Raw genomic sequence first — 18,094 nt, 5'->3', positions numbered from 1 at the left:
TATCCTATATTTATATATATAAAACGGTTATGTCCGGTCGAACGATGTATTAATAACTTCAGATTGGATTGTGTTGGTAATAGGCCTAATGCTAAAAGATGTTTTGTGCTTCTAACAAGTGCTGTCGATCTTCTTTCTGCTCTGAATGGTGTGTGGAAAACACTTGAGTTTGTCCCAGCGTCTATATGGAAGTAAAATAATGCCAAATGTTTTGGAAATAATAAAAAAGCCTGTTGAATTGCACTCCTTAAAAAATATATGCATTGCATTAACCATGATTGCATTTTAATGCATTGTATTTTTAGGGCTTGCATTTTTATGGGCTGAAATTCAACATGGTTGTATATTTAGGCTGTGAATGTTTCAATTCAAAACATTTCAAACACCTTTTCAGTAATAAAAATTCAATAATCCATATTCACCTTTCATATTTCATTCCCAAGATATTCAAACTGTTTAGAAATACACCCTATAATATTCAACAGGCAATTTTCAGTCTAATTTATTTCGCTTAACAAATTCAGTGGTTCAAATTCAACAGTAAATTCAACATTAACATCCAGGAACGGCAGGAAAAGCAGTAGATTACCGAGCACAATCTCCATCTGCTGTTAGCGAATTTGTAAAGAGAAATAAATTAGACTGAAAATTGCCTGTTGAATATTATAGGTTGAATTTTTAAACAGTTTGAATATTTTGGAAGTGAAATATGATTATTAAATTTGTATTAATGAAAATGTGTTTGAAATGTTTTGAATTGAAATATTCACAGCTTAAATATACAACCATGTTGAATTTCAGCCCATAAAAATGCAAGCCCTAAAAATACAATGCATTAAAATGCAAGAAATGGTCAATGCAATGCATATATATTTTCAAGTAGTGCAATTCAACAGGCTTTTTTATTTCAAAAACATTTGGCATTATTTTACTTCCATACGTCTAGAACGCGACTGAATGCTTTTTCAAGCGTCTCCATACTTGGAAAAACTGCGGAAAGGTACTTTTAAACACGAAGTGACAAAATATTTACGGCGGGTCTATTCGCACAGGATTAGTTTTACCTGAGGTCATTTTTCCGGACCTTTTTACTGAAGGTAAAAGTCGCCGTAATCTTTACTAACATTGTCCGTGACGATCACTGAGATGCACATTCGGACGGGACTAAAATCACTGAGAATCTCTCGTGATTATTACTTTACCCCACCATGTTACACTGGTCCCGTCCGAATAGGGCTTTTTCAGATCGATGATCAAAACACAGATGCAGTAGATCGAGTCCATCAACATCCTAAAAGCTTCAGTCGTTCCCTCTTCAAGGGTTCAACATTCATTAACATTAGTTTAATATTTGATGATTGATGATTTTCAATGTGCGTCAGCAATGCTTCTATCGCTCGTTTCTGCTTCTTCTTCTCCTGTGTTTTGATCAAGAGATTCTTTCAGAAGATGCGTAATAGCGCCCCCTACTGTATAACACTGAAAACTCGTCAATTGCTCGTCAATAGCAGGGAAATAGTTAAGAACATATTTAAATGTATGGTGATGTGAAGCAGGAGTTTGGACCAATTCGATTTCACTGTGGGCGGGGCCTCCTAGTGCATTGTGACGGATTATAGCTTCGCATCACGCCTGGTTAGGACACGCATGTGACGTGTAGCATGTTTGAAATGCCTGATCTGATGCATGACACTGAAGAACTGTGAGTATTTCTGCGTCCCCTCATTACAGTTTGTTTCTGCACTGAGAAAGCTGGTGTAGAATTTAATTTGAAACAATTTTCTCATAAATTGCTAGTAAATTTCACAAATGATTACAAAGAAACGGCACACAATGAATTAAGCGTGACAATTTGAAGTATGGAAACTTCGAGTATTCTCTTGTAATTTTTGCTTTATTTACAATTTGGAAAAAAAATGTTTTGCTGTGTGGGGAATATTTACATTTTTATGATATTTGTGTCTAATATTTATAATATGTTCATGTAAAACCTAGAAAATTTTAAAGAAAAAATAAACTAACAGAAATTACGGATTTAAATATGCACAATGTTAAGTTAATGTACAGTCAACAGAACTCATAATGTTAGCAACTTAAAAAGTTGGATTAAACCAAATAAATTAGATTTGCAACCACACTCAAAATGAAATGCTGGGTTATTTTAACCCAATTTTGGGTCAAATATGGACCAAGCATTTTTAGAGTGCATGCATTTCAGTTTAGTGTGCGTTAAGGTTGTAATGAGGGGCCGTGGCTCCTGCATGCGTGTGCTGTGACGTGAGCATGTTGCATGTGTTTCATCACTTCCTGTAGGAGGAACCACTGGAGATCATAAAGCCTGTGCCGATCAGCCAAACGCCTGTACCCGCCGCCAGTCTCGCCCCGGGCAGCAGCGCGTACAATAAAACTGCACGGCCCTTTGGCGGGGCCGTTAGCACGGTTCGCTCCATCAGCCCGTCCCCGACACCCGTCGCACCCAAAGCCTCCATCCCCTCCGCATCTTCTGCATTCACTCCAGCGGCTCCTTCCCAGCCTCCTCAACCACCCTTCCCACTCGGTGGCTCCGCCCACCGCTCATCTAGCTCCGCCCCAAAACCCGCCAACTCGTCCTCCACTTCCTCGTCTGTCCCCACCCTCTGCTTGCCTAGCTCCGCCCCTAAACCCGCCTCTGGCCGCTCCCCCTTCGCCAGCTCGTCCTCCACTTCCTCCTCTGGCTCCTCCTCCCCGGCGAGAGTGACAGCTCCTCTGGCTCCTCCCCCCCCGGCCCCCGTCGCCCCTCAACCCTCCGTCTATAACACGCCCATCAACCTCTACTCCAATGTGAACGCGTGCGAGGTGGCCATGGGCCAGAGACGTGGCCTGATGGAGAGCAAAGGCATTGTGGAACATCATAACGGGTAGGTTTCACCAATCAACTTCCAGTTCTCCATACTTCTGTTTCCTTCGTTTACTCTTCCTCGCTTTTCTTTGAAGATGACATATTATGCCCCCTTTCACAAGATATAATATAAATCTATGGTGTCCCCAGAATGTGTCTGAAATTTCAGCTCAAAATACCAGATCAATAATTATAGCTTGTCAAATTTGCCCCATTTTGGGTGTGAGCAAAAACATGCCGTGTTTGTGTGTCCCTTTAAATGCAAATGAGCTGTTGCTCCGCCCCCATTCAGAAGAGGGCGGAGCTTCAGATACACTAACAAAACACGCAAAACTGTTGCAACGAACTAGAGTAGCGTTCATCTACTTATTACACATCTTTATGATGATTCTATATGTTTTATCTTCTCCAGAGATCCCTGGTTGAAAACAGACGTGTTTAATGCGTGGTTTAAAATGAGGAATATAAAACTTGTGGTTTGGTTAAAGCTCTTAAAAATGTCTTATTTGTCTAAATAGTCCTTTTGAAGTGAGACTTCTGTTCTGCACAGAGGATCTGCTGATCTGTTGCTTGCATGATTGCTGTTGGTTGAGTTTGCTCGTGTAAACAGTGCTTTATGGAGAGTTACATCATTTTTTTACATCACTGACCCACAAATGCTGTTTTTGGTGTTGAAACGCTTTTGGATGGGAATTGCAGTCCACGGGATGTTTTGAACACTAGACAACACACACACACCGCTCTCTGTGGGGAAGCGTATGGGAAAGTTGGGCGTCAACTTGGGAGAAAATTGATGGTTTGAGCGAGTGACTCTCAGTCCTGCAAACCTCAGAGTCACTTATTCAAGATGAGCTGGTGATGATCTCCGACATTACACAATCTGCTCTCTTAGTGCTTTTATTATTTAACAGGCGTTTCTAGATTCGTTTTTAATTTATTCATAAATGTGTTCTTTTTTCTATTTTAGATTCGTTTTATATCTTTATATATTTTAATATAAAATAAGAAAAGTGCATAATAAATAAAATGTATTATATTTAATTATTAGTATTATTATTATTTAAAGGGAAATTTCACCAGATATACTTGTGAATATGCTACTCTAGCAAGAATTAATGAACTGTAAAAATTATTTATATATTTTGTTTAGTTAAAAATTATATATATTTTATGTTTATCTATTTTTATATTTAATAATTACCATTTAATTATTTAAAGAATTAAAACATATGTATTTTATTTAATATTTATTTATTATGAATTATATATTTAGTTTAGTTAAAAATTATATATATTTTATGTTTATCTATTTTTATATTTCATAACTACCATTTAATTATTTAAATAATTAAACAATATTTATTTGTGTATTTTATTTAATATTTATTTATTATGAATTATTTAATCAATTTTATTTATTTAAATTGAAGTATTAAACTTTCGTGTGTAACATTTACATTTTCTTCATAAATGTCTTCGTTTGAAAGCACATTTTTCATGCGTCTTCACGATATGTGGTCTTGTTTTCATAGCTTTATTTACTCACTCACTTCAGTTTTGACTTGGAAGTCAACAGCAGATCAAAGGACGCTCGTAAAGCGGTAATGAGTCTGTCTGAGACGAGCGCGTTCCCTCTCATGTGGTTTTCCTGATCCTAGTAAACACGTAAACTGTGTGTCCCACATGCTGAGACGCGGATAAACACACCGTTCTGCTTATATTCTGACCACAGGAGGAGAGCAGCGAGCGTTCTTGGACACGTTCTTCATGATGTATTATTATGAGCTTCCTGGTCCCAGTGATCGTGAAGTCAACAGGAAAAAGGGAAGAACGGGTCGACCTTTTGCCCTGACAATCTAAATCCCAGGAACGCTGATGGATTATCCAGAGAGATCCTCTCTTCCTCTGTCCTGATTGTCTTAAAGGGGTCGTTATCCTAAAGTAGTGTTAACTCTTAAACGCACACCTCGGGTCTTTATTGACCTGGGACAGGGCTTGACATTAACTTTTTGAGGCACTTGTCCTTCGGATAGGTTAGGGTTAGGCTAATCCTTCGGACAAGTAATTTTATGTTTCACTTTTCCATGCACAAAAGTCACTTGTCCAGGTAAAGATTTTTAAAAAAAATCATTTATTTTTGATAAATGCCACTTTCGACCCGGCAGAGGCCGATTTACCAAGGGATACTTTAAACCGTGTAGCTACTTTACATCTGAACATTAGCTAATATTTAACGATGTACATTTAACCAATACAAATGCTGTTAATGCTTGTTTTACAGTACACGGATGCCGACGCTAGCTAGCTAACGTCACTTGTCAGCCGGGTTGGGTTTCCCCCGACAGACGCCACAGAACATCACTCCGTCTTCATAAATAACCCAGTCCAATTCATTTCCATTTGGTGACAAATTTTCATTCCCGTTTTAATTCGTATGGTGCTGTTGGTGTGACTGTAAGGTGACTTGTTTTTGGAGCTTGTCCTGGCGCTTTGAGGCAGGTAAAAATGTTTAAACTTGGACCGACTCCTGATTGGCCAATCAAAGCATTCTGAGTTGGACGCTGGTTCGACGGATTGTGGGGGAAAAAATGTTCGTTTCAAATCTGTAAAATTAAATCTGTAAAATAGACGTAATGAGTGGCACATAACGCGAAGTAACATGCCATTTTATTTTGTTTGAAATTTAACTTGTCCAGTGGGACAACTAATTTTCACTTCCACTTGTCCTACAAAAAAATCCACTTGTCCCGGACAAGCCATTTTTTTTTTAAAGTTAGACATCATCCTCCTCAGTATTTCTCGATTTATCCATTAACAAGAAAAAAATATACAAAAGAAAGTCTGTTTTTGTCAGAAGTGTATTGGGTCGCTAGTGACCCGACGTATGTAATAGTGGGAGTATTTATTTTCTGATGACTGAATAAGTGCAGTTCACCTTTATTCCTCAAGGTGGCGATGTCTGATACACAATAACGACGTGATGTTGCTCTCATAATTACTGCAGGCGTTATGCAGTTGATAACATTGTTGATTGGGTTTAGACACAGTGTGTGTGCAGACGTCCGGTTGCTGCTTCTCATGTGCTGCGTTTAGCCGTCGGCCTCGACAGGAGTGTGTGTGTGTGGAGTGTGTGTAGATCCTCTGCGAGAGTTTCCAGCTGCGTTTACTGACTCGACTCATTAACATCCAGCAGCCGGAGTGAGTTTAGACTCGAGGTAAAGTCATTAACTCCACTGATGGAGGTGTTCGTTACTGACGGATCTCGTTCCACACACACGTGCGCTGGATTGAGGACGCGAGGTGCGATCGGCCCTGTGTGTGTGTGTGTGTGTGTGTGTGTGTGTGTGTGTGATGCCTGAAACTCACTCAAGCACATGAACGCTGTAAGGGTCCCTATCAGGCTTTAACTGTGTATAAATATTTATTTATATTTGATTTGTTTGACTAGTTTACCTGTAAAATATCTAAACATCTTTAAAACAAGATACATTTGGGTTTGAAGCAAATTATGAAAACATAAAAATACTTATTATGAATTCTCCTTAGTGACTTAAAATAGATGTGGAATTTTTTATATTTTTTATTTTAGCAGAATATTTGATCCTTAATGACTTAAAATGTTTTTTTTTTTTTTTTTTAATATATATATATTTTTTACTTTTTTTTTTTTTTTTTTTTTTTAAGCACATGCTTTTATCCAAAGTGACTTAGAAAATAGGATGTTACATGTTTATATCTAGCGACCTGATTAATAATTCAACGTAACTTGTTGCTCTTGCGTTTGTGTACATGTGTGAGTTTGTGTACGGCCTTGCATGTGTGTGTGAGTTTGTGTACGGCCTTGCATGTGTGTGTGAGTTTGTGTACGGGCTTGCATGTGTGTGTGAGTTTGTGTACGGGCTTGCATGTGTGTGTGAGTTTGTGTACGGGCTGCATGTGTGTGTGAGTTTGTGTACGGCATGTGTGTGTGAGTTTCTGCATGAGGTTTGATGGTGATTCATATCCTCTCAAACTGAAATCTCTCTCTCTCTCTCTCTCTCTCTCTCTCTCTCTCTCTAGGAGGAGCCCATGACAAAGTTAGTGTGCTAGATGCAGTATTGTTCTGGTATCTGTGTGTGTGTCTGTGTTCTTTCACCATCTCTAACCCAGCGACACACTCATGATCACTCTCTCTATCTTTCTATTGAGTCATAGAGGGGTTTTGATGCAGGGTTTGGGGTCAGGATAGTGTGCTAGTGTTCATCATGTGCTGCTGTCAATCATCATGCGTCTGTGTGTGTATTCACGGCACTGGCATTAATTCTCTTGTGTGTTGTATAAATAGCAGCGATGACATTCACCTCCACATGCATTGTTACGGATGAGAGAGATTTACCAGGAAGACCAACACTGGTCAACTAGTTAAAACACAGACAGTGGCGCCATCTAGTGTTAGTAGTCAGTACAGGTCAAGATGAACATTTTACTCACTTAAAATGTTAAAGCTCACTTAAAATGTCTAATACAATAATAATAATCGCTTTTTAGGAATTCATTTAGTAAGTTTTAAAAAAGGAAATATTACATTTACATTTTTTTTTTTTTTTAATACGATTCAATTTGTTGGCACTGTTTAATTACTAACAACTAAAGTCATAAAAACATTTTTGTTACTTGAATAAATAAATAAATATTTATTTCAGCTAGCTGCCAACATTTCTCATTTTCATTTATTTGTTAAATGTGTAGATATTTTTTTTATAAATGACAAAAACAACATAATTACTAAAACTTTAAAATTAAAATCAAAGCCGATGTATAAAAAAATAATAATATATAATACATAAAAATGCAATATATAAATAAAAGCAAATTCAAAAATATGAATACAAATATATCATCTTAATGATACTAATTTAACAGGTTATTAAAAAAACCAAGTAATTTTCTATACAAACAATGTTTTTCCTTTTTAATATGTAGAATATCAGCACTTATATTGACTATGAATTGACTAGTATTTTTCAATTTATTACAAGATATTCTGTATTTATAGGACACGTTTTTAATTACATTTGCATGCAGAATTAAAATAAAATTTTGGTGATTTCCCCCCCCCCCCCCCCACACACACACACACACACTAAGAATAATAATAACAACAATAATAAATATCACCAATATATAAGTAAATATTAAATCTATGAATAATATTTTCTTGACTTTTTATTTCCGTAGTGGACCTCAGAGTATTCTTAAGTGAGTAAAAACAGTGTTAATATGAATTATGGGGTTATTTTCTGTCTCTTTTCTCTGATTCTCTTGATTTCTGTCTTTTCTTTAGAAAGACTCCTCCCAGGTAAACCGATCCCAGTGTTTTATATCCAGCAGTTGTTGTGTTGAATGTTCAGTGATGTAGCGTGTGTGTGTGTGTGTGTCAGAACGGCCCGGAAGCCCGCGTCGGAGCCGGAGCCGAACCACGCGTCTCTGCCCAGTGACTCCAGTAAGAAGCGTCTGATGGAGGACACGGAGGACTGGCACCCGCGCACCGGCACGTCTCAGTCTCGCTCCTTCAGGATCCTGGCACAGATCACCGGCACAGAGAACGGTAGCAGCCGCTGAACTCAACACTTTTAAAAGCTTCAAAGCTATGTCAACTAATTGTACACTTTACATTTATGATCCATGCATGCCTTACTTTTGTACATATGATCACGGTCTCTTCATTATGTTATCCTGATTATAAGTGACCCTGGACCACAGAACCAGTCTGGAGCCGCACGGGTATATCTGTGGCAATAGCAACTATACATTGGGTCAAAATTAGCGATTTTTCTTTTATGCCAAAAATCATGAGGATATTAAGATCATGTTCCATGAAGATATTTAGTAAATGTCCTACTGTAAATATATAAAACATGTATTTTTGTGAGTGAATGCTGCACAATCGTGAACATAAATGCACAACTTAAAAGGAGATTTTCTCAATGTTTACATTTTTTTGCTCCTCAGATTCCAGATTTTCAATAGTTGTGTCTCGACCAAATATTGTCTTATCCTAACAAACCACACATCAATGGAGAGATTATATTCAGCTTTCATGTGATATATAAAATCTCAATTTCATAAAATTGACCCATGTGGTCCAGGGTTACACATTTTTAACGGTCAATATTATGTAAAGTTCTTGAAAGGCGCTATATAAATAAAACATATTATTATTATTATTGAAAGTCTGTCTTGCTTCTCTCCTCTAGATCAAGCTCAGGAGAACCGGCCTGGAAAGAAGTAAGTTCAGCGTCTCCTCCTCCTCACTCTTCTCTCCGATCACTGACGTTACGGGGAGTTAGTCATGAGAAGGGATTGTGGGTAATCAGCGCCGTTTCCTTCCTGTCTACATAGACACATCCCCTTTGAGACAGAAATATAGTGTAGTAAAATTACGTATTATATTTATAAATTCCATTTTTTTTTTTTTAAAGTATGCATTGTGGATTATATGACAATATGTCTATTTTATTTATAAATATTGTTGTTTTAATAAATATTTTTTATTATAATTAAAAACAACATTTATAAATATAATATATAAACATAAAATAGTATTTATATTTATAAATATTATTATAAAAAATACGAATATTAATAATAATACTATAAAATTATAATATTTATCTTTATAATATTTCTAAATAAAAATGCATACATAATATATATATATATATATATAAATACATATGTATATTACCATATAATACACATAATTGTATTTAATAATTTATATTATACAATTTATTTATTTTTTAAATACAATTATACATTGTGTGTATTATATAACAATATGTGTATATATTTAATGTATCATATTTATAAATATTTAAATATTATTTTTAGATTATTATATATTATATTTATGCATTATATTCATTACAAATTATATATCAAATATACCAATATAATATTTAATTCAAAAATTGTTACACAATATTTAGTCAAGTCATCTTAATATAGCGCTTTTAACAATGTAGATTGTTTCAGAGCGGCTTTAGAGAGATAAGCGGAGTATGATTTACTGTAGAAGTGATCCAGTCACTGATGTAGCGCTAGTGTTCGGCTCACAGAAGCTCGTCGTCCTCGGAAGCTTCGTTTCACTCGCTGTCCTCCTGCTCTCTGAAACTGATCACTGTTGACTATAGCTGTGTAATCAGTTCATTTCCTCTCTGTCCTTCCTTCTCTCTCTCTGTGTGTGTGTGTGTGTGTGTGTCAGAGTGAATAAAGTGGACCCCGAGCTGCTCCGGCCTCAGTACAACAAGCTGAGAGACTGGCATCACGAGGTCTCGGCCCGAACGCTTAATGTGTAGCAGATCCTGAATATCCCCACGCCTGTCAATCACAGAGACACAGTCATGTGACTCGTGTGTCTCTCCGCTGTGTGTATGAGAGTGTGTTGGACGGAGGAGGTTCCTGTCGTGTGTGTTTCTCTGCATGCAGGACTCGTACTGGATCTGCATCTGTGGCTCTTTGTTCCTGCTGTGTGTCTGGACTTTCTTTCATCGCTCAATAAAGCTTTTCTTTCGTCTTTCTGCATCTGTTGTCTCTTCTTTTCTCTTTCTTTTCTCTTCTTCAACTGGGACTGTTGAAACGGCGTTTGGTTTAAAGGGGTCATGACATGTTTTTTTTTATTTTATTATTATGTTCCCTTAGGTGCAATTATAGTATTACTATAGTTTTTTTTACAAAAAACTTTTAAAATGTAGTGATTTATGACCTTTCCCCTGTTTCTCATCCTCTGATTCACACAGTCTGTTTTGGGGGTGTTTCCCCTTTAAGAGTTCAGTGTTAACGCCCACTGTTATGATTGGCTAACGTCAGTGCCTATGCATCAATTATTAACGCCCCCAGCCAGAACATTTGCGGATTCGGCGCAACTGTTTATTAGCGGGTGATGCATGCGAAGCGATGGCTCTTGCAATGATAAAACCTTATTATGTTTGAGCCGGAATCAGAGGAAAATGAACGATCACCACAACAACGAAGACTGGATCAGCCCGTGTCCACATGGAAAGTGAAACTATTTTGAATTAATTAAAAAAAATTAACCCGAGACACTTGAAAACGGATTATTGTTGCATAATTATCCTATAGCTTAATTTGCTAACAGTTTAACATTATTTAACTAATCACATGTAGGCCTACTAGAAATGCGACATATTTTCAAGATTCTCTTATACAAATCTGTTTATATTAGCCATGGTAAAAAGTAAGTTTGCGTCGTCGTTGTTGAGCCCAGAATTGTCGGCACGGACTTATCTTTGAGCAACAGTTTTCTGGCAAAGCCAGCATCATATTGGGATTTTATCCTCAAAACAGTCATCCTTAAATGTATAGAACAAACGCTTAAACTAACACTGCCGTGACTGGGACGTCCGCAAAAAATAGTGCATCCATTTTTCCCTGACGACTGGATCTTTCAGCGTATTTAAAAAGTAGTTTAAAGTTTTAAATACATTACTTACAGTTTGCGTCGTCGATGTTGAGCCCAGAATAGTCGGCACGGACTTATCTTTGAGCAACAGTTTTCTGGCAAAGCTCAAAACAGTCATCCTTCAAATGTACAGAACAAACGCTTAAACTAACACAGCCGTGACTGAGACCTCCGCAAAAAAATAAAGTGCATCCATTTTTCCCTGACGACTGGATCCTTCGCAGCGTATTCAAAGATGTTGTTTGTCCACAGCCAGGAACAGCACATCTGCGGCGTCGTAATCTCCCTGTACACAGACCCACTCGCTGTCCGTCGACTGAACACTTGTGAGGCGCGCAGCGCGCGGGCGCGACAACGATACGAAATGAGCGTAGTAGTTGCCTTGCGCTTAAAGCGTAGTTGTCTTGCGCTTAAAGAGTAGTTGTCTTGTTCTGGAGGCGGTCATATGCAAACGCTGGTACGTCACTTCGTACCGTGACGTCACTTCTTACCATGGATCCAGAACGAGCTGTATTTAGAGCTTGATTAAATAAATGATTCGTTTATAATGGGGAGGACGTCTTAAGCTATGAAACTTGCAGGACGTTTTAATGGTACAAAGACCTCTTATATACCAAAAGATCAAGGCAAATTTGGTTTCTCATGTCATGACCCCTTTAATGGTTGAGTTTTGAAAGATGAAACCAAAGATTCAATTAACAATTCTATGTTTTCAGGAAGCATTATTATTATATACACTATACTTTTCTATTTTTGAAAGTAAATAACTTTATTTATCAAGGACACATTAAACTGATCAAAAGTGACAGTAAATACATTTATAATGAATTATAATAATACATATACTATAATAATAATATTATTATTATTATATAATATTTTAATTATTATATAATATATTGAATTATTAATATTAATAATTAAATACAATATTATATAATAATTAAATATATTATATCATAATAATTAAATATTATATTATATAATAATAAATTATTATATAATATTATTACAATATTATAAATATAATTAAATAAAATTAGTTACTTTCAAAAATTTTATTATCAAGGACACATTAAACGGATCAAAAGTGAAAGTCAAGACATTTATAATGAATTATAATAATACATATAATATAATATTATTATTATTATTATGTTTAAGTATTATATAATATTTAATTATTAATATTAATAATTAAATATTATATGATATAATACATTATTATATAATAGTATTATTATATTATTATATTATAAATATAATAAATACAATTTTTGAAAGTAACTAATTTTATTTATCAAGGACACATTAAATTGATCAAAGTAAAGACATTTATAATGGTACAAAATATTATATTTAAAATAAATGCTGTTCTTTTGAACTTTCTATTCATCAAAGAATCCTGAAAAATAAAACGTATCACGGTTTCCACTAAAATATGAACTGGTTTCAACACTGATAATAATCATAAATGTTATTGAGCATCAGATCATCATATTACACTGATTTCTGGAGGATCATGTGACACTGAAGACTGGAGTAATGATGATAAATACAGCTTTGATCACAGGAATAAATTACACTTTACTAGATATTCACATAGAAAACTGATTATTTACATTGCAATAATATTTCACTATTTTTATAGTATTTTTTATCAAATAAATGCAACAGAAGAGACTTTCAAATAATCTTAATGATTGCAAAAGTTTTGTCAAATATTAATCTGCTAGAGTTTGTCTTATTGATATTATCTGGATGTATCCTGAGAAATACTGGCTTTTACTGGTTATATTTTATTGCAGATTTTATGAAAACACACTCTTGGCCATTTTGCCATTTCTGTCTCTCCCTATTCAAGTAGATAGAACTATAATTATAGATAGAGCTGTAATTATGTCTATTACTGCACTAATGAAGCTCAGCGGTCATTCGAGAAGAAAGCGTGATCCACAAACTCTTTATAGAGCCCGTCTATGACAGAACATGTCTAGTGTTTTTTATTATGATAAATAATAGACATGATTCCCCCTTCTGGCCACGTATCCCTCTGTCTTTATTCCTCTGTGCATTTGTGCTCGTCACATTTGTCCTCAGGAGCTGAAGAACCCTCAAAACTAAATGACACACACACACACTGAACACTGGAGAAAATGAAATGTGTTTCAATCAATCACAGCACTGTGTAAACCTGAGGGCCGATTATATATTAATGCTTCTATTCACTTTAATGCAGCTTCAGTGTTTGAGAGACGGGCGCAGTTCTGATAGTGGACGTTAGGGGGCAGCACTGCATTGCGTTTCATCTTATAGTAAAGTTTAGTCCATCATCACTAGTGGGATGAACGTTTTAACACTGTGCTGTATTAAAGTGTCTCTTTTGATAAAAAATGCAGTAAAAAAAAGTGAAATATTATTCTAATGTAATCAACTCTTTTCTATGTGAATATCTAGTAAAGTGTAATTTATTCCTGTGATCAAAGCTGAATTTATCATCATTACTCCAGTCTTCAGTGTCACATGATCCTTCAGAAATCAGTATAATATGATGATCTGATGCTCAAGACACATTTATGATTATTATCAGTGTTAAAAACAGTCGTGCTGCTTCATATCTGTGTGGAAATTATCATACACTAGTTCATTATTATAGTTATTATAGTTCAGTTTTATTATTATTATTATTTTTACTTGCTTACTTTTCAACAGTAATTCTTTCATTCAGAAAAGCTACATTTAAAATGGTTAAAAGTGACAGTAAAGACATTTATAATGTTACAACGTATTATATTTCAAATAAATGCTGTTCTTTTGAATTTTCTGTTCATCAAAGAATCCTGGAAAATAAAATGCATCGTTTCCACAAAAATATGAAGCATTATAAAACATTAATATGATGTTTTTTGTTAATAAGCTGAGAGTGTGTGTGCATTTATTTGTTTATTAGACTAATATAGACTAGTAACAGAATGTGTTTATTTTAAATAGACTCCATGTGGCGATCAATGAAGATTTGAGGTTTAATTGGGCCGTTTGTTGGCTCTCCGTCGATTCAATTAATTTTGCTGTGAGGCTGTCGGTGTTTCATGCTGGTCAACGTGTGTGTGTGTGTGTGTGTGTGTGTGTGACTGAACTCGCTGCTGTGATGTGATGCAGGGGTGTGTGTGTGTGTGTGTGTTTGTGAACTCGCTGCTGTGATGTGATGCAGGGTTGTGTCTGTGTGTGTGTGTGTGTGTGAACTCGCTGCTGTGATGTGATGCAGGGTTGTGTGTGTGTGTGTGAACTCGCTGCTGTGATGTGATGCAGGGTTGTGTGTGTGTGTGTGTGAACTCGCTGCTGTGATGTGATGCAGGGTTGTGTGTGTGTGTGTGTGTGTGTGTGTGTGTGTGTGTGTGTGTGTGTGAACTCGCTGCTGTGATGTGATGCAGGGTTGTGTGTGTGTGTGAACTCGCTGCTGTGATGATGCAGGGTTGTGTGTGTGTGTGTGACTGAACTCGCTGCTGTGATGTGATGCAGGGTTGTGTGTGTGTGTGTGTGTGTGAACTCGCTGCTGTGATGATGCAGGGTTGTGTGTGTGTGTGTGTGTGAACTCGCTGCTGTGATGTGATGCAGGGTTGTGTGTGTGTGTGTGTGTGAACTCGCTGCTGTGATGATGCAGGGTTGTGTGTGTGTGTGTGTGTATGCATTGGATGCAACACCACAGAAAAGTAACAGATGGTATTTAGAGATAAACCATAATATCATCTAAAAACATGGCAATGTCAAGTTCATAATTTTAGCTTGTTACACACACATGATTTAGTCAAACGCATTTAAACGGAGCACAAAAATACAATGATAAAATAATGACTGTTTTAAGGAACAATGATAATTTTGACATTTTCATGACAATTAAACACACTTCCCCCTCAAACCATAATTTTTTTTGTTATTATAATTATTATTCTCAATGGTGAGTCTGATTAGACTTTCATTACTGTAATACAATATAACATTCTGTAATGCTTTTTATTTAAATCAGCATATGCCCAATTAAGTGCTATCATGATGTATACATATTTTACAATTACAATTTTATTTTTTTATTTTTTTTATTTTTTTTTAATTTAGAGCAATGAGAATATTTTGTCATGACATTATTGTAATGGTACATTTTATTTTTCATCAAAGTCTTTCTTACAAAACATAAGAACAGAACACAAAACATTTGGGTTTACTTATTTGCTCACAAGGAAAAAAAAAATATTCATACATTTTTTTATTCAGTATATACTCTGCTGTTAAAAAGTTTGGAGTCCGCAAGAATAATTTTTTTTTTAATATATATTTATATACAAAAAAATTATATTTCAAATAGATGCTGTTCTTTTGAACTTTCTATTTATCAAAGAATCAAAAAATGTCCATATCCGTTTTCAACACTGAAAATAATCATAAATGTTTCTTGAGCATCAGATCTTCATATTATACTGATTTCTGAAGGATCATGTGACACTGAAGACTGGAGTAATGATGCTGATCAAATATAAATGTAAAAAAAAATTCTAATAATTTTTTTTTATTTTAAATTGTAATAATATTATACAATATCACTGTTTGTTTTGCATTTTTAATCAAATAAATGCAGCCTTGGTGAGCAGAAGAGACTTCTTTCAAAAACATTACACAACTTGCCGATTCCAAACTTTTGAAGGTCTATATATATGTAACTGGTTCTTGTTTTAGGGTGACGTGACCCGGTCATGTTGTCGACAGGTTTTAAGTGATCGTGAAACAAGGGCATTTCCACAGCGGCCGTTGTTTTGCTGGCACTGGTTTTCTTCATTAACAAACCATCTGGGACCGCCGGGCCGCTTTATTTGATCAATCTGCTCATATTTGGAGCCAGAACATCGCTGAAGGGCTCGGGACGGGTGTGGAGAGTCACGCGCCGGCGCCTCAGGGTCGGGTCGATGTCAGACTGTGTTTAGCAGCGATCACTGATCCAGGTCTCCGTCTGAACATCCTCGGTCCTGCGGTCTGGACACACGCTTGCATGAGAGTCCGCTTGTGCGTGACTGTAAACTGGCTTTTAACACATTATTCTTTTGTTGACATTTTTTAAAAAGAACCCATGACTTTTGTCGCACTTGAACCAGGAATACACACACACAAAAATAAAATAAAATTAATGGATTCGATGAGTTTTAAAAAGTAACAAATCCTTCCCTCTCGGGTCTTGACCCCTTTAGGAACGAATGGATGCGAGGAATGCTTCAGTTCACATGCCTAAAAATTTCAAACTAAAAATGCTAAAACTTTACCAAAAAATTATTTTATAATGTTTATAATGTCCAAAAAATTATTTTATAATATTTTATATTTGTATCTGAATGCATACTGAAGAAAACCCGACTTTAGGACCCAGCAGAATAGCTCATTTACTCCATATAGAGATATAAGGCCATCTAAAGTCATGAAATATCATGTTATATATATATATATATTTTTTTTTCGAGGTCGGCAAAGACTCCTGATGTAAGATATTTTGAGCTGAATTAAAAGGGTTATGCATGAAATTTTATTGACTTATTAATAAAAGTTATTTTGAATTTAAGTTGAATTTTTTTTTAATCTATATTATTTATAGATATTTTATTTATTTATTTATTATAAATATTTATTGATCAAATCCAGTAATTTAAAGGTTAATAAAAAATGCATAAAAAAATGTATAAAAATAAAATAAGCTTTCTGGACAACAAAAAAAGAAAATTTTAGGGCTTCGGGTCATTTTGACCCGCAAGGGAAAGATGTTTACAGGACGCGAGGGAAGGGTGATTCCTGATTGACAGCGCTTGGATGTTGTTTAAGTGTTTGTTCTGTGTTTGTCTCCAGCGAGGCCGCAGAGGAGCTTCAGTCCAGCTCTCCTGCCACGTCTTCAGTCAAAACTATGAGCAAAGGTCCCGCTGGAGCTCCTCGACAGGGCAACGGTGTCCCTCCAGCCGCGGCCAAGAGCTGGCAGTCCAACACCACAGGTGAGCCTTCACCTGCGCTCCTCTATCTGTGTTCCCTTCAGCGAAACACACACACCTCGTTTACATGCGCTCGTGTCTTCTCGAGGAAGACGGATATTAGGCGAAAGGTAAATGCAGTCCACACAATTCAATATATATATATTTTTTATATATATATATATATAAAATACTGTGTATATCATTTATAGAATTTCATAATTAATGACTCAGTACTAATGTATACGTTTATAATTAATTTATAATTTAAAAAAAAATCTGCAAATATATCATACATGTATATTTTTTAATTCTACCAATTATATATTTTATATTATTGGATAATACGTAATATTTTAAATCATACCTTTTTTATAATATTAATCATTGATCATTTAAACATTTGAAATGCTTCATAAAATACAAATTTATAAAAATATAGTGTATATATATATATAAGTTATATATAAGTTTCTAATTAATTTATATTAATAATGTATAAGTTTATACCTAATAATTTATCATTTTTAAAGTCTATCATTTTTAATGTGTGTGTGTGTATATGTAATTTTTATATTTAACTTTTAAGTATAATAATTTGAGTTTTAATGAACTAAGACCGAGACGAGCGTCAGCTCCTCGTGTGTCCAGTAGATGGCAGACGGCACTGTTGGGTCTGAGCTCTGAGTTCTGGATTAAAGAGCGCTGTGTTGTGCAGAAAGCTTCAGGATTACGACAGGTTCAGTCACGTGTTCT

General features: G+C 35.4%; 1 protein-coding gene across 3 annotated transcripts in view; it reads left to right on the top strand.

The window, feature by feature from the left end:
- pdlim5b (PDZ and LIM domain 5b) overlaps window positions 1–18,094 on the top strand; it is an 89,169-nt gene that overhangs the window by 54,075 nt on the left and 17,000 nt on the right. The window contains exons 5-10 of one of the 3 annotated variants that reach the window (XM_079600096.1): window positions 6,938–6,954; window positions 8,096–8,116; window positions 8,202–8,216; window positions 8,299–8,465; window positions 9,115–9,145; window positions 17,223–17,362. In XM_079600096.1, coding sequence (XP_079456222.1) covers window positions 6,938–6,954; window positions 8,096–8,116; window positions 8,202–8,216; window positions 8,299–8,465; window positions 9,115–9,145; window positions 17,223–17,362 — 391 coding nt within the window. Of the gene's footprint in view, window positions 1–2,313; window positions 2,898–6,937; window positions 6,955–8,095; window positions 8,117–8,201; window positions 8,217–8,298; window positions 8,466–9,114; window positions 9,146–17,222; window positions 17,363–18,094 lie in introns of all 3 variants that reach the window. The other 2 variants (XM_079600095.1, XM_079600097.1) reach the window with 2 other exon arrangements.

This window comes from Phoxinus phoxinus (genome assembly GCF_949152265.1).
Source record: "Phoxinus phoxinus genome assembly, chromosome: 23".
Taxonomy (NCBI): domain Eukaryota; kingdom Metazoa; phylum Chordata; class Actinopteri; order Cypriniformes; family Leuciscidae; genus Phoxinus; species Phoxinus phoxinus.
Note: the sequence above shows the minus strand (reverse complement) of the source record. Positions and strands in the feature narration are given on the sequence as shown.